Consider the following 16,554-nt stretch of genomic DNA (forward strand, 5'->3'; position numbering starts at 1 on the left):
CTTTGTCAAAGATTAATTTGACAAATAAATAAAAAATGCACGTTAAATTCATCACTTGTTGCCGATAAATAATAAGATGAATTCAAGTCAGTGAAAACAGACCTTCTAGTGTAATAATTAGGGCCATTTATACGAGGAAAAAAAAAAGACGAGTCTTACATAAGACGCGTCTTAAAAAGATGCGTCTTAAATAAGACGCGAACTGTACCATTTATACGAGCATGTCTTATCTAATAAGACGCGTCCTAGCTAAGCCGCGCCTTATTTTAGACGCAATGTGCCGTTTATACAGAAAGTTCGCGTCTTATTTAAGACGCGTCTTGTGTAAGACGCGTCTTATTTTTCCTCGTATAAATGGCCCTAAAATCAATTGGGATTGACTATGAAAACAAATCCAGAAACCTCATAAGAAAATGTATTTTCGGTGAAAATTTTAATTTTTGAATGTTGAACAGGTTGAAAGGTTTAAGGTTGAAAGCACTCTATTATATCACAGTCCAGTGATAGCCTGAGGCATCTTACACACAGTCAGTACGTGATGCTTGTTAATTGTCGCTCAGTCAGAACCTTCCGTGTGCATCGCACAACTAAACGTGACGTAATAATGACACACCCACGCTTATAAATTGGATTTAAATAGTACAAATCCCGAAACAAAGACAATTACTACGCGAAGCAAGCTAGGAGGTCAATTGAAACCACAGGATAATGAAAACACCAAATTCTGTGCCAAGAATAGATTCATTTGCATTTTCTTGTCGGATGACTAATTAAACTTTAGCGTTTTATTCTTGCGATCCAAAAGTGCCACACTCGAGTCAAACCTTGTATAGAAAATCGGTAAAGTTCGAAAAACTTTTGGACACGTCAACAATACTTGAATTTTGAAGAATCTAAATTAAAGGATTGTCACGATATTTCGTAAACTTATTCAGCTTAAAGAACGTAAGTTGAATTACCGTGCAAACATTTTACTTCGCATCATATATAAAACTCAGGTAATTCAGAACATTCCGGAAAACACGGAAGATCTTAAAAAAAGTGTTAATAACTGTAGGAAATGACTGACTTCCAAAGAAGTTCATTTAAGTGAAATGGAAAACAAAACTCGGCACGTATACAGAGAGACACACCTACAGCAATAAAATATAGCAGTAAGAACTAACCAACGCACAAGCTGATTGAAAATAAAAACACCCACATTTACACAGCTGTAAACGGCGGTTCTTACATAAAATTTACATTATACATCACGTCCTTCCCTCCCCAAGGTCACAGTCAGAATCAGAAGAAAACTACCCAAACCGCAGCTTCCACAGACCTCTCCGCAAACATCTCTTCTTTCTACTTGCGCTTCCTCCAAAAACAATGTCTTATATCGCTGAAGTTAAATAAAACTTTGTCTCTTTGAAAATGTTTTTCGTGGATTATGAGCTCTTCCACATAATATCTGTACATGCCAATGACTTTACTTGGGGTGGAGACTGTCAGCGCGTCTGATTAAAAGTAGTCTACTTCTTCCTTACCGTATTTCGTTTTGAATTGATTTCTTACATTCTTGTTCATGTCTATTTTTCTTGCATGAAGAATACTTGTATTGAAGGGAATGGTCCCTAACCGAGGGACCACCACGCTGTGTGGCAAAGGTGCTTCTCAAGCACTCACGCATCAATACATCTTCAAGGGCATTGAACAGTTGCACTTGTTTCAAGTGTCGTCTCCATCGGTGCGTATCGTTTGATTACATAGTACAATGTCACAATATTGCCACGTGGGCCTTTTGAGCGTCGTATAGCACCAAGGACGCGAGCGTCTTCCCATCGGATTTCGGCAATAATTGTGTTTGCCTAGTCCCTCTCTCTTAGAAAGAGCCAACTCTCTCTCCCTAGGGTCATGCGGCCATCTCTCATTCCAGGGTTGGCACAAGACCCCTTTCTCTGTATAGTTTAATGTTCCTTTGTAATCACGTCCGTCTCCCGATGAACTATTGTAACAAGTTTCTGAAAAAAGGAGATGAAATACCTCATGAGTATGTGAAAATTCCATGTTAGACATTATCTCAATTTCTGAGAGCACCCTAGAAAAGCTTTAAAAGTTCAATTTTCATAGCTTGTTTGCCAAATGTTTCACTGTTTTCCTGATGTATAGGGTTAAAGGCATCTGGGATCTCCAAATGTCCTAAAAAATTGAAAAGTATAGTCTGTAGACTACATAGGTTATTTAGGTTAATACTACTGGGTTATTTGGGTTTCTTTAATAGTAAAGTGCTGTATGAACAGCGCCGTTAACAGGAATAACCTATATTTTCCGTCTCATAGATGACTTATGAAGGAAAGAACCAAGAATAACAACAGCACAACTACATAACACTGTTTGAAACATTGATCACATTGTTGCATTAATTATAATAACGGCTATCCAAAGAACAATAAAGCAATCAATCTCAGCTAAGAATAGCCTGCGAGCAAGCGACCCCGGGGGCGGAGATTACTTCCCTTCCCCCATCTCCGCCCCCCGAGAGCTTCCTCGCACAGAGGCTAAGCTGGGTGGGAACAATGCTTAAATGGTTCTTAGAGAGATAAAAAAAACTTGATTGATCGCAGGAAAGTGAAATATCGTTTTTTAGTCAAATCTAACTACTGGTCTATTAATATCAAGTGCTGCGTTCTTATTGGTTGAGCTACTACTAGGCTATATGTTATAGCTCACTAATAGCGAAAAGCGCCGGCTTTGAAACCAAAACAATGGCAGCTGAATCGCGTTTTTCTAGTTAAAGTTGTTTGTCTCGATATTTTTGACCAACTAGCTGAATTTTACTAAAACAATTATTCCAATCGCCCTCATTGCCTCTGAGTAAGTAGTCCATTCGGTCTTCGGCCGCAAAGGGCTATTGACTCAGAGCCCATTCGGGCTCGAGGAATAATTGACAAATAGTCAATAAACGTTTGCATAAGAATTCAATCGTAAGTTATCTAAAAAAATGAAGCTGTTGTGAATGAAAAATTTACAGAAAAGGTGGTAGATCCATGTAATGTGAGTAATGTGAAAAGATGCTGAAAGTGGCATAAAAGAGCACCCACCCTTACGAACATTCTCTTCTTAAGAACTCCCTTTGAATTATACAGTAAATGTAAAGGAGAAAAACGCTCTGTCAGCACACTTTGTCAACTCACTTGATTCTTCAGAAGGTATTTTATTACAGTTGTACATGGCATGAACTTGTGCGATGTCAATCCAAGAAAGTCCCTTGCGCTGGCCAATCTCAGCCCCAATTCTTCTTCCTTTCTTCCGAATTTTGATGGTTGCTTTGTTGTTCTTGCTGAAGAACTTCGTACCGTAATGCATAATAGAGAAGTAGTCATATTCGTAGTTCATAGAATCCATAACTCTCTTTGGCATCTTATCTGAATAAAACGAGGATTTATTTTTCCAGTTTAGCAAATGACAAATCATTTATTGACAATCAAGCCAAATGTTCGAGACAACATTTCGACCTAGCTCTTTGTTCCTTGATAACCTATAGTTTAGTGGGTGACGAGTCTATCTTCTGCAACCTTGACTGAGTATCTAACTCAGAATAGCCATCAAACTGGCGTTGATTGCTTGTTGACAAGCAATGTAGTAATTAACTGAGAGACTCTGAATACTCCATTCACAATAACAAATCATGATGTTAACCACGTGAAACATAATGAATAAGTAATGAATTACAGACTGTATCAGAAATCTAAAAAAGGTCATCCCCTTAGTTCTTCATCTACATTGTAATTCAAACTTCAAAGCCTCCAGAAAAGCAACTAAACTATGTCAAACTAAACAGCTTTAAAACTGCGTCCTTAACTTAAATTAAACGAGAACGGTTTATTGATTAAAGCAGAAATCCTTCATTTCTGCAAACTGCAAGTAGTTAAGCCTAAAGGTTTGTGCTTGCGATAAGCCATTCACCAAGAACCAATAAAACTTTCTCTGAATTGGGTCTCATTATTCACAAAACCTCTTAACAACCATTTGAAACTACAGAGAATACAAACAGGTACTTACTAAACTGATCTATTGCATCTTCTTGTATATTCTCCTTTAGTATCCGAATGTAATTATCACGATCCTGTCTACTTTGCTCATGCCAGAAACCCACAGCGTGCCCAATCTCGTGGATGATAGTGCCCATGAATTCACATCCAGGGCCTACTGACAATTTCTGTTCTCCTCCTGCTCGGCCAACGTAAGACCAACATCTGCCAGTTATAAAAGATGAAGTGTAAAGAAACTGTTAGCTGAGTAGGATTTTAACCGCAGAATATTAGCGTAGATGTGATGATTTGTATATTTTAGTCATGTTCGTACAAAAGACAGGTTATGGGCTTCTGCAAGCGGTTAAAGTCAATACCAATAGTAGACGGTAATAAAGAAGCCCGCCGACACCTTTGCGTTTATAAACTCTTACTGAACAGCATTTTATTTCTCTCACAAATAGAATCGAAGCGAAAATCAAGAATGAGGTTAAGGGGTGTTCAAAATACTTATAGCCGGAATCATACAACACACACTTGTAAATTACCACATGTTTTGATAGCCTAGGACTCCTTTTAGTCATCTTGTTTATCAGTTATTTTGCATAACTTAATAAAATGCACAAAAGACGTTCCCGCACTATAAAGCGTGCAAAAAACCCATGTTTACAAAGAGGAGAATTAGAGAATTGACGGGATACTTCTTCGGTGACTGGTTTCCTTACTCCACGTGAAAACTGACAATCACTCCTCGTGTGGCCACCAGACAGGCGTGAACCACAAAGTCCTTTTAAGGTCAGTGAATTGACACGTAGACTACGGTTAGAGTTGTTTACGACGGAACAAGGCGAAGATGATATGTTGGCAAATTGTTAGTTTGCGTGTTTCCGAAAGTGGGTCATTTGTTGCAAAAATATAGTCAGTGAAAGAACATATCGGAAGTTCGTTTTAAAGGGAACTCAGCCTGAAACGAATTAAGCATATTAAAAGTCGTTTCTGAATCGTCTTTAAATCAGTAAAATCCTCATAGAACGGCTACTGAATATCTCTAGTTTCAGTTTTTACCGGAGTAAAAACAATTAACCCAATCTGATTTCCCCGTCTATTTTCTCATGATTCAGTTCATGAAAACAAAAACAGTTTTTTTTAATATTATTTCAGTGAAATGGTGGTACGAACGACCTAGGGGACTTTTTTTATCAAAATCTTTGGACAAGTTTCCCGTCTGTGAAAAGTTCTCGGTGTTTCCAATATGTCTACTAATGATTTGTATCATTTTCAAGATTTGTTTTATGCAAGAACGCGGAAGAGACCTCGGATACTGGTTAACCGATCTCAGATGAATATTCTACCGTCTAATAGCAACTGCAGCTTGGACACTATAAGGTCCCTAAAGAAATCTAGTAATTTCATAAATTGCTCTCATTCTTTGCCTGTCTTCGACTAGTTATCGTGTCAACTTTATCTTTGTAATTGGAGGCAAAAGCTTGGTATTATAGCTGTTCAAAAATTCATTAACACCTCTAATTAGTTATAAAGAGGTTTGTAGAAAGAAAAAGGAAACGAATTATAGAAACGAAACGAAACGCCAGTTTAGTTCTTGGATTGTGTAAGTGGGAGCGCTTTGCAGTCTTTGGCTTATATGAGCCGATGCTTGATAGCCACAAGATAATTTTAAGTCCTGATAAAACTTTTCATTATTATTGACATTTGCAAACAATAGAAAAACTGTCAAATGTTTGTTTGTAGTTAATTCCACACCCTTTCAGCAAATCACGGCCGTCCGCCATTCAAACGCGGTTTTATCGCCTCGGCAATTAATCAAACCATTTCTTTATCTTGCTGTCTCCTCTGATGTTCGGCCATTGTAAGTCGCTATTAATGTTTTCTTTTTTTCTGTTTGCTTTGAAAGCAAGAAGGAAAACTAAAATAACACTCCGATCAATACTTTTCCGGTATGTGTATCGCTTGGCCAGTTACCACGCTTATTGCTAACCACACTTGAATGAGTTAATTAACGATATAAATGTCAGCGAGTTTCCGGCCTCTCTCGTCCTCCTCTTGTCATTAAGAAGGAGCGTTAATGACTTCGCAAATTAGAGTGCTAAAACCTTTCAGCTATTTGTGTGGCCTTTTGAGCAACTTGGTTTTAGTACGGTTTTAAGAAATTACATAACAGATAATGTTTAATGTCGAAACAAAACGATCTAAAGAGATACTCTATAACTGTTAAAGTTGAAGCTGAAGCACTTCCTTAGCTTCGCCGCTTCTACAATACCCTTTTATTTCGTAACAGTTAAAAGATAGCTGCTTGCGTGTGTTTCCCATTGTGCAAGTATTTAGAGCAACCGGAAAGTGAGGAATACTTCATGAATATTTCAAGTCAATGTAAGAGGCACTAATAATCCTTACCCGGGTTCGTAAACAAAGCGAATATAATCTGTATCGCCGTCTCTTTTGTGCCGGAAATTCAGGCACGTCTTCCTTCTCCAGTGTCTTAAGGCTTTCCTAATTTCTTTCTTGGTTTTCGCGGCTAAGAGAAGAAGAAACAAAAAGAAGTTACAGCACATATTATTAAGTAGTTTATATCGTAATTAAATTAAAATTGACGGCAATGGGGCCATTGTTGATAGAGAAGAATACAGCATCAATTACACTTTGACTTGGCTCCGCCTTCGTGGATACACACACTCTATGAAATGGGAAACTGTGTGCTCTTCCGTAGACTCGGAGTCAGGCTGTCGACCCTTTATCGCTTAAAATATTCAATGACAGCGAAAAGTTCATTGAAAATTGAGCAACACAATGACAAGGCATTGTCTACGCTTCGACCTTCTCTTCTTCGACATCCTAATGAACATACAACGGCGTGTGATTAATTGCTCAAGCCACCTATATCCACTACACATATTTACCGAGAAATGTATCCCTAGCCTTTTTATAACGAAAACAGAGCTTTTTGGCTCTCGATTTAGTAAATTGTAGAGCCCTTCCTGCTCCTCATTTGGACAACGGTGGGGTTTCTAAAGCAATCAACGTCTCCGAGTCATTTTAACTCATTAGAAGAAGGTCGTTTTATGGTAGAGCATTACCATAAGTCTTTTGTACATAAATTGTCGCGTGGGCTAAGTTATTCCAGTCAAGTCGTGGAGAGTAGTAAAAATACAGCCGGAATTCTGCATCCTTATTCGCTCTGACGCTGAAGGTTTATTTGCGGTGGATTAAAGAACTTCATTGACACTAAAAATCCTAATAGAATGGCAAAATTGTCTTTTTTTAGGCCAGTGACAGCTGGCTTGGATTGGTGTTTACTACCAAGTACTGTTTTTGTCTCATAGCGATTACTTCTCTTCCAAACTCAATGTTAAAAATGGTGAGGCATGAATCTGATTACTGTGGTTCCTTTAAAATGCACTATTCTTACCTAAGTCTCTGTCTACAATATAGGGAATCACTCCATTGGGCCAACGCGACCTCTCTAATTTTTTAACAGCTCGCTTTCGTCGGACGTGTCCTCCTTGGATGAGAAGGCGTGTTCGAAAGTCTAAAACGATATCTCCCTGGTAAAGAGTATTGCCATCACGGAATCTCAGGTTACCTGAAAAGATGTCTATTTAACACATGCAACAAGGTTAATTACATTTACGAGAAGAGAGGAAAACTGCCATCAACAAGCACTTAAATCCCGCTTTTTTTCAAAAGAAGGCAACTTGTTCACAAACCACTTTGCCAAAGCGTTGATCCGAACTGCGAGCAATTTACGTTGCGGTTACTGATAAAAGGCGACAAGCGGTAAATCAAAGGATTTCTACAACTACGTAGATGTAAGCGCGCTGACTTAAAAGACGACAGAAGACGTGCACACCTTCAATGTAACGGTTAGTCAAGTGTTGGTTCACTTCCCAGGGCTCTGGCGGCTCTGAGCTACTACTGCTGGTTGTCTCGTCTTCGTTTTGAGTGGATAAGGCGGTGGAGGTTTTCTTTTTTTCGTCGAGGAGAATGGGTTGAGCGGAAAGGTACACAACATGAATGAACATAAAACCAAGCCCGATCTGATGAAACAACATGGCTCCTGCTCCTCTTGTTAGCCTATGGTACGCGTTCAAATCAATGAGAAAGTTTTGCGCCGTTTGCGTAGTGGCGTCACAGGCATTCCATTTAAATAGCCCCTATATAAGATCGGATAAGGTGGGCGGTATTACTACAGAGTTCTATAAACACCAGTGTCAGTCATTCAAGCTGAGACTAACAAACATCCTAATTTGACAGTCAATTACACATTACACTGCGCGCTTCTGGTGTTAGCCAACATAAGTACGCTGAAGTTTTCCTCTCCAATGGTTAACTCAGAAATATGCCAAGAAACTTTGAATTGAGGCTTCGAGGTTTAAAAGATTTATGCCTGGCGAGGGAAGTGATTTAACTAATTTCCTTGTGGGATTATGAAAAAGCCGATAACAGTCCCCGGCGGCGCGCTATCCATGTGAAGCTATTATCACTCCATAATGCCATTGCGTGAATATTTCTTCTTTATCAGCAAGGTTCTTTCTCGTGGTTAGTATACGTTCATGTCGGTTTCGCCTTCGTCAGTAAAAAAAAAAACCGCGGCGGACGTTCTAGAGTGCGTATACACCGAACAATTTGCAACATGTCAAAAGCGTTTTATCGGCAGCTTTAAGAGCTACACGAGGGCGATTTTATCAAAGCTGAAGGTGAGCAGATTTGTATAGGATTCACTGTGACTAACAGAGTGTGGCGAGAAGTAGGGCTGCAGTGCTGACACAATAGCAGTAATTTTAAGATGACCTCGGTGTTTATACACTGCAGTGACAGTTGGACGACTAATAAAACACGCAAGCCAATGGGCATTGTCAACGGCAATTATAGTTTATCTACGCTTATATCGCTACATCAGTCGATAAATTTGAGTCATTTTAGTGCCTTGAAGTTTCGAGGGAACGGCGCATCGAACACGACAAAGGAAAATAGAAGATAACGTGAGAACTCACACGTGGTTTCTTAATTCCAAATTTTCACGCTGTTCGTCCTTCAGCCCCCCGTGTTAAGTGTTTCAGTGTCTCCCTCAAACGTTAACCAAGCGTATTTAACGGGGGGATGAACTTTGCACTGTTACACGAAACACGAATCTCGTCGCCATTGTGTTTTTTCTAACTTCGGGCCAACGATCTCGCAGCTTAGTAGTAAGCAAATCTAATTCACATTGACGTGCCACAGGAATGTGGTTTCTAGCACCTTTCTTTGATAAGTTTAGGTGCGAAATAAACCTAATTCATGAAATTAAAAAGTCACGTAGACATGTTACCATTTCAGTGATACCATAAGAATTTGATTTAAGTATCGCACATGGGCACAAAAAGGTTTTAGCTACTGATGATTTAAGGAAGTATCTAAAAAAGAAGTTTTGTTGTTTAGTCTTCAAGCCCTTACTGATTAGCTTAAGTAAGTGATAAATTGCTAAAGTGTTGAGCTGCTAATGGATTTGTAATCGTCCTTTAAGGAGGCGGGCTAAATGCTTTCAGACTGCTCGCTGGCGAGTGCTTCTCCGCTTTAGCAGTTTCAGATATGTAAGAAAGAGGAAAACTGAACTACGGGCTAAAATTTAACCTTGAATAACTTTGAATGAGAGTAAATCACACCATATTTTTGTAAGTCACAGATCAACAGAAGCTATTCCAGCTGGAAAATGAATTTCAGTTAATTACAGCTAGTCACGGAAATCCAGGCTCGTCAAAACCCTTGAGTGAGAGAAGCTTTTAAGTTACATTCATACGAGGTGCAACTGATACTGATAGATTTTGCGATGTTGTTTCTAGAAATTACATTTTTATACTCCATATAAAACTCTCTTCTGCTCGTCCGTTTATTGACTGATAAGTTTTTATACCATTTTTCATAGGACCTATTCCGTATATTAGGAATAAATTGAGATTTCTCTTGTTCGAACAGTTAGAGGTTCAAAAGCGTTAACGAGGCAGATCGGTGGGAGATTTTAAAGCCGGACGGCTTAGTTTTTTAGCCACAGCAAAGCTCACATCTGTAACATATATCTATTTCATAACATATGGCGAGTAGGTCTGGAGATGTTTAGCTACTTTCGTTTGTCACGTCAAAACGACGTATTTTTGGTAGATTAGCTCCGTAGGCGCTTGGCAGGGATTTCTTTGTGAATAATTATTGATGGCTTTGAAATGTCACTCAGTGGAATGCATACTGATGTTTGTTTATTTTGACTTGTATATTGACTTGGAATTTTCTGGTCCCTAGTTCTTTCTATCTTTTAGAGAATTTATCACGATAGGAATAAACTGGAATTTTTATAAACTTTTTAAGCCGACTAGAGACATAAAACTCGGCTAGCGACACGGATATCATCCTCAGTTCCCGCTAAGTTTGGTTTGTTAGTTTATACTTTTAACTGCAAGAGGTTTAATAGTCAAAGGTGACCTTTTTGGCTGGATAAGACAAAACTACTTGCTTTTTTGTAGATAACAAAAGACATTAGCAAAAACAGCGCAGTGATCAATTTTCTCTCTTTTGTTTCTTCTCGTAATACGAGGGAGTGTCCTCTAATAACTCTTTCGTCAGCGACGCAAGCGGAATCTCAGTGGAGAGCAAGAGGGTCATTCAGAGGCCCAAATTTAGACAAGTTTCGTTATAAAAAAAATACTCATCAGTAAGTGAAACCTTGACTATTTTTATAAATAGTTTTCGAATCCTCACGAACACGCGCATTCCTACCTAAGATCTCTCTTTCTTTTCTCTTTTTTTCTGCTTCAGTTTCCACCTTTCTTTCTTTCCTTTTTTCTTTACAGCTTTGCCTCCAGTCGCCGCAGTTTTGCCGACCAAATAAATCCTTGATATCAATTTCGACGGACAGTTCGCCATGATTAGCTGAGCTCTTTTATCTTATTAAACTCTTGAAAGTGACCTTACACGATGGCCTTTCATTGAGAGCTCTACTTTTCTATGTTAACAGGTTTTGGGCGTGTACGGCTGAAGAGGACATGTAGGATTTATGTCACCAGAAGCTTTCATACTGATTACAATTTCATTCAGCTTTCTCAAAGCGCGCATTTCTGCATGCAAGGCTGAAACCTCTCTCAGGGTCGACCAGAGTTTTTGGGTATGCGGTATATCGCTGGGATTTTAAATTGAGTAAACGGTATCTTTACATGAAAACAAACGGTATACTCTGTTTTCTTTAGGGTCGCGGATATATTGAAGGACATTTTGGGGGAATTTTGGGTATACTGGCTAAATTATGTCGAGTGTAATAATACATTACTACCCCCCTGGCCGTAGAGAAAAATGTTACAAAAAACACGATTCTGAAAGGAGGAGCTCGACATAGGAAGAAGTGGGAGAGTTAAGCCCTTTTTGGGAGTTTTCTTAACACACAAGATATGATTTGAATCATTGACTTGCGGCAAGAGATAACAGTTATCGCCTATATCTTACAGTTTTTAGGTATGGATAGCGTTCCAGTTTTATTATGAATAAAGCAATAGCGACAATTCTTTGTGAGCTATCTCTTAGTCATAACCCGGAAACAGTAACGATGCACGGTAATGGAACAGGCATAGATAAAATACCTCGAAATCGAAACAAAGAGCTGAAGTAAGTGTCAATCATGTTCAGAGAAGAATGATATAATGTCTTGATTGTTATCAATATTATTGCTTTTTCACTAGATTCTTAAGATTCTTCTATTTAAGAGCCTTACTCGTTGACATGTCGTTCACTTTTGTAAATTGCATCACTAATGAAAAATCCAATTAGCTTCTAAATACCGGCGCGGCGCTCACTTTGGTCAGATAATTTCGAAGTAATATCCGAAAAAACACTTTCCCTCTAGAATGAATGCCCTTTTTTACTGCAACAGTATCATACTGTTGCATTAGAACGGGCATATGTTACAGCATACGCCTCAGGCTCAGGTCAGAATAAGTATGAATCGAGCAGCTAGATATACGGCAATTTGTCTTTTGTGTCTCGGGCATGAAGCTCAAAAGCAGCAGCGGCCGAGACAAAGTCAATTTACTTTAGCAGTTTCCTTCTTTGTTCTTCTTAACAATCGATTACTACGGGCGGCTTAAATCTACCGCCAATGCAGGGCTGGAGGTGTGTATTATTATCGTTTCGTGCAAGCTATGTTTATAGAGCGGGTGACCTGTAACTGTATTTCCATTTACACGGCTAGATCGATCTATGGCTGGCTTCAATGTGTATAAGGTTTATTAAGCAAATACCCTAAGCACACGAGTTAGTTTACTGTATTTCAATTCTTATTTATTTTTGGGGAATCATTTCTCTTGTCAATTAAGTTATGAATGTTTGGAACGTCGGTTCCTACTCTGAAGACTTATCCCTGTTTATAGCATTTTCTCCTTGTCAAAACCAATCCATCTTATGGTGTTCTGTATACAACGTTCTCAATTCTGCTTTGATTGTTGCCGATTGGTTCGCTAATTAGTATCACAACTCCTTGTGTGCATTTGAACTGGACTTTATTGCTAAAAAATCGGCTTAAACACATACCCTCAAACCACAGCTTTGATTTTACTGGACACGTTTATTTTCTGCAGTTTCATTTTTCCTCGACGTGTATTTACTTAATTCTAGATCTTTCTTTTTTAATTAAGAAGTTATTATGACTCAGATTTTAAATCTTTATTCAAGATATGGAACGCCGGAATCTGTTACCTAGAACGATTCAACCGAGGACAACCGAATGAAGTCACTAAGCTCCTCGTTTTCCTTTTCTGCCTAGACTCTTTCAAATTGCGTAAAACTGTAATTTCTAGCAAATATTTTCGTGTGTTGCAAAGAACTTCTGTGAAAGGATGTTTAACCTATTTTTATAACCTAAAGTTATCCTTAAATAAACAGACCCTGACAATACAAAGTCAAATAAAAACCTAGAAACAAGACATCCCTAAATGTCACTTTATATTGTGAGCTGAGTTAAACTGTCATTAGAGTGAGGTGTTCAAATGTGCCCATTTAGGCAGCATGATACCTTTTTCATGTCCTATACTGCTGTTTTCAAAATCACATTTCAAGAGAAACTTTAAGGATAAAGCTGATTTAACTACGCATCCACTGCCAGAAACGTTCAGGAAACCCTTTAAGTTTAGTATTCTTCAGTAAACTTCGCTGACTGAGCCTTCTCCTACCGTAGTCACCCGAGGGGTATTCCCGGGAAGTTTTGGTGGGGTGCGCCGCCCGATTCTCCAAATCTCGACCCTATTTCAGACTAAAAAATGTTATTTTCTACATCCGTTTTCTCACCCGGCGTCTCAAATCCATACCCGTTTTCAAACCTGGTAATGGGAGAAATTAAGTCATCTTTTTTTCACTAGTCATAGCTCAAACAAAAACATTGCTTAAAATCCTATTCATTTCGAACTGAAACGATAAATACGCTCATATACTCCTTTAGTTCCCTCGAAAACCGTACCCGATTCCAGACAAAAATGGACAAAGTCTATACCCGTAGAACAAAACGGGGCAAAAATCATACGGGGCCTATATAAGGGAGTACACCCCCTGCGGCATACTTACCTGCCCGGATGAACTCATTTATTCGGATCAAGAAATTTAAACTCCGTAAATTTATCTTCGCAACCAAGTATAGAAAGGACTTTATTAGAGAAAAATTCCGTTCCGGACAGTTGAAGTTCAGATACAACTGACTTTTATTGAAGATTGTAGTTTAGTCATAAGCAAGCAGCAGCAAAATAATGTTATCGTAACGCTGTTTCTTTCGGAGCGTCTATTCCAGATTTTCACAAGCTTCTGTAACAGGTATGTTCTCGTGTACCTTCCGTTTTATGAGCAGACGTGATTGGCCGAAAATTAAACAGCGAGCCTCTGTGTAGTCTTTATACAACCCAATCCCTCAAACACAACTGGGGAGTGAGACAAGTCTCTCTCCCTGATTTTGTTTGAAGGGAGAGGGGGGGGGGGGGGGGGCGGTACACATGCTACCGGCACTGCCCTTTGACTTGCTCATAAAGTACATGTTGACTAGTTACGCTTTTTGAGAATATTTTATAATAGATGAGAACAGCATAGATAATCAGCATACCTGGTGTCAGTAATCTGTCGATAGAGGCAAGAAATAATGATATGTTCTTTAATGACTAGATCGTAGTTTTAACACATGCATGAAAGTTTTAGGTATTCCGACATGCTTTTGTAAAACCGGGAATTGTTCTGCAAAGTAACAGTGAAGTGCCAAACCTAGGAAACGTACAGGACCTATTACTGATAGTCTAAAGTATTATCTGGGAAAACGATAGCTATTAATCTGTTTGCAACAAATGGCTGAGTCACTTGCGTCTACGGAAACTATACCGAGTCAGTCAAACGAGCGCCGCCTGATGTTCTGGTTAAACGTTTTTGACGATCGTTTACGACTAAAACACAATCGATTGGCCGGAAAAAATACTTGAGTTTTACGTCAATAAAGAGTCAAATTTTCGTCGTTGTTGTCCGAGGCACAAAATTTTTTCTTGTTGAAGTCTGGAAGCAGTTTCAGGCTTTCTTATTTCTACTCGCCACTTAATTCCCTGTCTTTTTCCACCTGTTTGCACAACTCTATATAAGTCTGCATAAACGATAAATACGGGCAAGAGAAGCAAAAACAACATTCATCCTTTACCATTATTCAAATTCCAGTGATTTCATTTCTAGAATTTGAAACATTTAACTTTCAATACAATGGGACGTAAACACGAAATCTTACTTGCAAAAACAATAACTCGATTGCGCAATAATTAAATAGCCAAGAATCTTATTACTTTATTTGCTGCGTTTCCGTAGCCGCCGGTAGCTCCCCAAAACGAAGCGCCCACCCCATCTAGAAATTAAAAGGATCAAGCCCTCCTTCTTTCTTGAATAGCAAGGATGACACAAAGAAAGTCTCTATCTTATAGATTGGAGAAAAGTATTCCTCGTGAAGTTTATTCAGTTACGTAATTTAAAGCACCCCATCTCATCAAGTCCCCTGCTCTGAATTTCTCCCCCACCACATAAAAATATTAAAAATTGAATAAAAGTTCAGTTTACTGACAAGTCTTGGAAGGTAAGGCCGATAGTCGAAAAACTGTTGAATGCTTCCCCAGCTGGCAGAATACTTTCGGATGGAATTGGAATGACCTCATATATCCATTTTCCCATATGGCCACCTAAGTTCTTGAACAGAGATAAAGTACCCATCTAATTTGCGCAGGATATTTCCGCAACTTAGGCCGGGTTAAAAGACTTATCAGTTTGATATCTACTACTGTACACAGATCTAGTTTCCTTCCTTTTTATTCTACACCGAGAGCATGACCGTAATTGGGCTTGTCCCTTTGTCAGCAAGAAATTCTTAAATCACCCAACCGGTTAATTTATGTTAAATTGCCTATTACGAGTTTCCAAATGTAGGGAATCTATAAACATGACGGCGGTCAACGTTTCTTACAACAATCGTCTCCACTTGTTTGTCATCCATTGAATACCATACTAAAATTAACCCAAAAAATGCTTTCTAGAAATTGAAAAGAAACAGTCAAGAAAACTAGTGAAAGGAGCACTGTCAGTGGGTTTGTTCCAATAATAAGTTCTAGCTGTCTTTTCGATGTCCCTTATAGGTGCCGACAACGCAGGGGCGAATTTCTTTCTTTGCCTGACCTTTGAAGATGTAACCTCGCGATGTGCTTTTATGATTGGCTATACAGTCTGTTGCCCAGTGTCCGGACGTAAAATTCGAACATTTTCAGTTTATGCATGTTTTTCTTTGACTTTTAGCAAACGTCGAAACATAGTCATTCTTTAAACTCTAATAATGAAATTAGAAGACCGTGCTTTTACCTCAGATTTATAAAGCATAAAGGTTCAGGGCCACTCACTATTTTAAAAATTAAGCCTAGAATGGGGACCAAATTCAATACTGCATATCTAAAACTGCAACAACATAACTATTGCGAGAAAACTTTACAGTATTGTAACCTATAGAGTGCTCTATGCTTGTCTTGCCCCTTCGGTTGCTGTCAAAATTCTTACAAAGGCAGTTTCAAATTTAAGAATCCTTGCAGAGAAATGATATCTTCGAAAAATAAGGAAACAAAAAGGTCTCACGTGGTGATCACATAGCTTTTTGTATTTTTAGCTGACTGCAGCCTCTCACAGCGTTCAAGCGTTCTTGAAAAAAAGCTTAGAGGCTTACCTTTGACCTTCAACCACTGAATTGAAAGAATAAACTGACATCCTACCTTGGCGTCGTGTGAACGATTTCATATCTTATGCTTTTCGTTGACATTAAAAGAATAATTATTTTGGAAGTTTCAACCGAACAGACGTCTACACTGGTACGCGTCTCTAGCCTTTGAAAACAGCAGAAAAGGCGGGAAAAGTTGGTCAGTTTGCGCCCCGGCGTCTTCATTTTCCCGCCAAAGTAGCCTCCCAAGTAGCCGAGAGTTCCGTGTCTTGACGAACGAGAAATAATCCTACCCCACTTTTGGTTCCCTATTTC

The 16,554-nt window shown here is 38.8% G+C and overlaps 1 protein-coding gene across 1 annotated transcript; it reads right to left on the bottom strand.

Moving 5' to 3' along the window:
* Positions 1-367: 367 nt before the first annotated feature.
* Positions 368-8,985, bottom strand: LOC140952562 (zinc metalloproteinase nas-4-like). The gene is made up of 6 exons (XM_073401991.1): positions 7,876-8,985; positions 7,435-7,620; positions 6,423-6,543; positions 4,042-4,235; positions 3,174-3,404; positions 368-2,000 (listed from the first exon to the last, which is right to left on the bottom strand). Exons 1-6 carry the CDS (start codon positions 8,075-8,077, stop codon positions 1,708-1,710), a joined length of 1,227 nt encoding a protein of 408 aa, XP_073258092.1. The 5' UTR covers positions 8,078-8,985; the 3' UTR covers positions 368-1,707.
* Positions 8,986-16,554: the final 7,569 nt, after the last annotated feature.

This window comes from Porites lutea, chromosome 1 (assembly GCF_958299795.1).
Source record: "Porites lutea chromosome 1, jaPorLute2.1, whole genome shotgun sequence".
Lineage (NCBI taxonomy): Eukaryota > Metazoa > Cnidaria > Anthozoa > Scleractinia > Poritidae > Porites > Porites lutea.

Bases quoted from the DNA above. Each gene is read 5' to 3' on its own strand.
- LOC140952562 (XM_073401991.1), bottom strand. From the start codon at position 8,077: ATGTTGTTTCATCAGATCGGGCTTGGTTTTATGTTCATTCATGTTGTG. The intron at 4,236-6,422 runs GTAAGGATTATT...TATAACTGGCAG, and splicing joins CGCTTTGTTTACGAACCCGG to ATGTTGGTCTTACGTTGGCC. The intron at 3,405-4,041 runs GTAAGTACCTGT...CGTTTTATTCAG, and splicing joins AGATGCAATAGATCAGTTTA to ATAAGATGCCAAAGAGAGTT.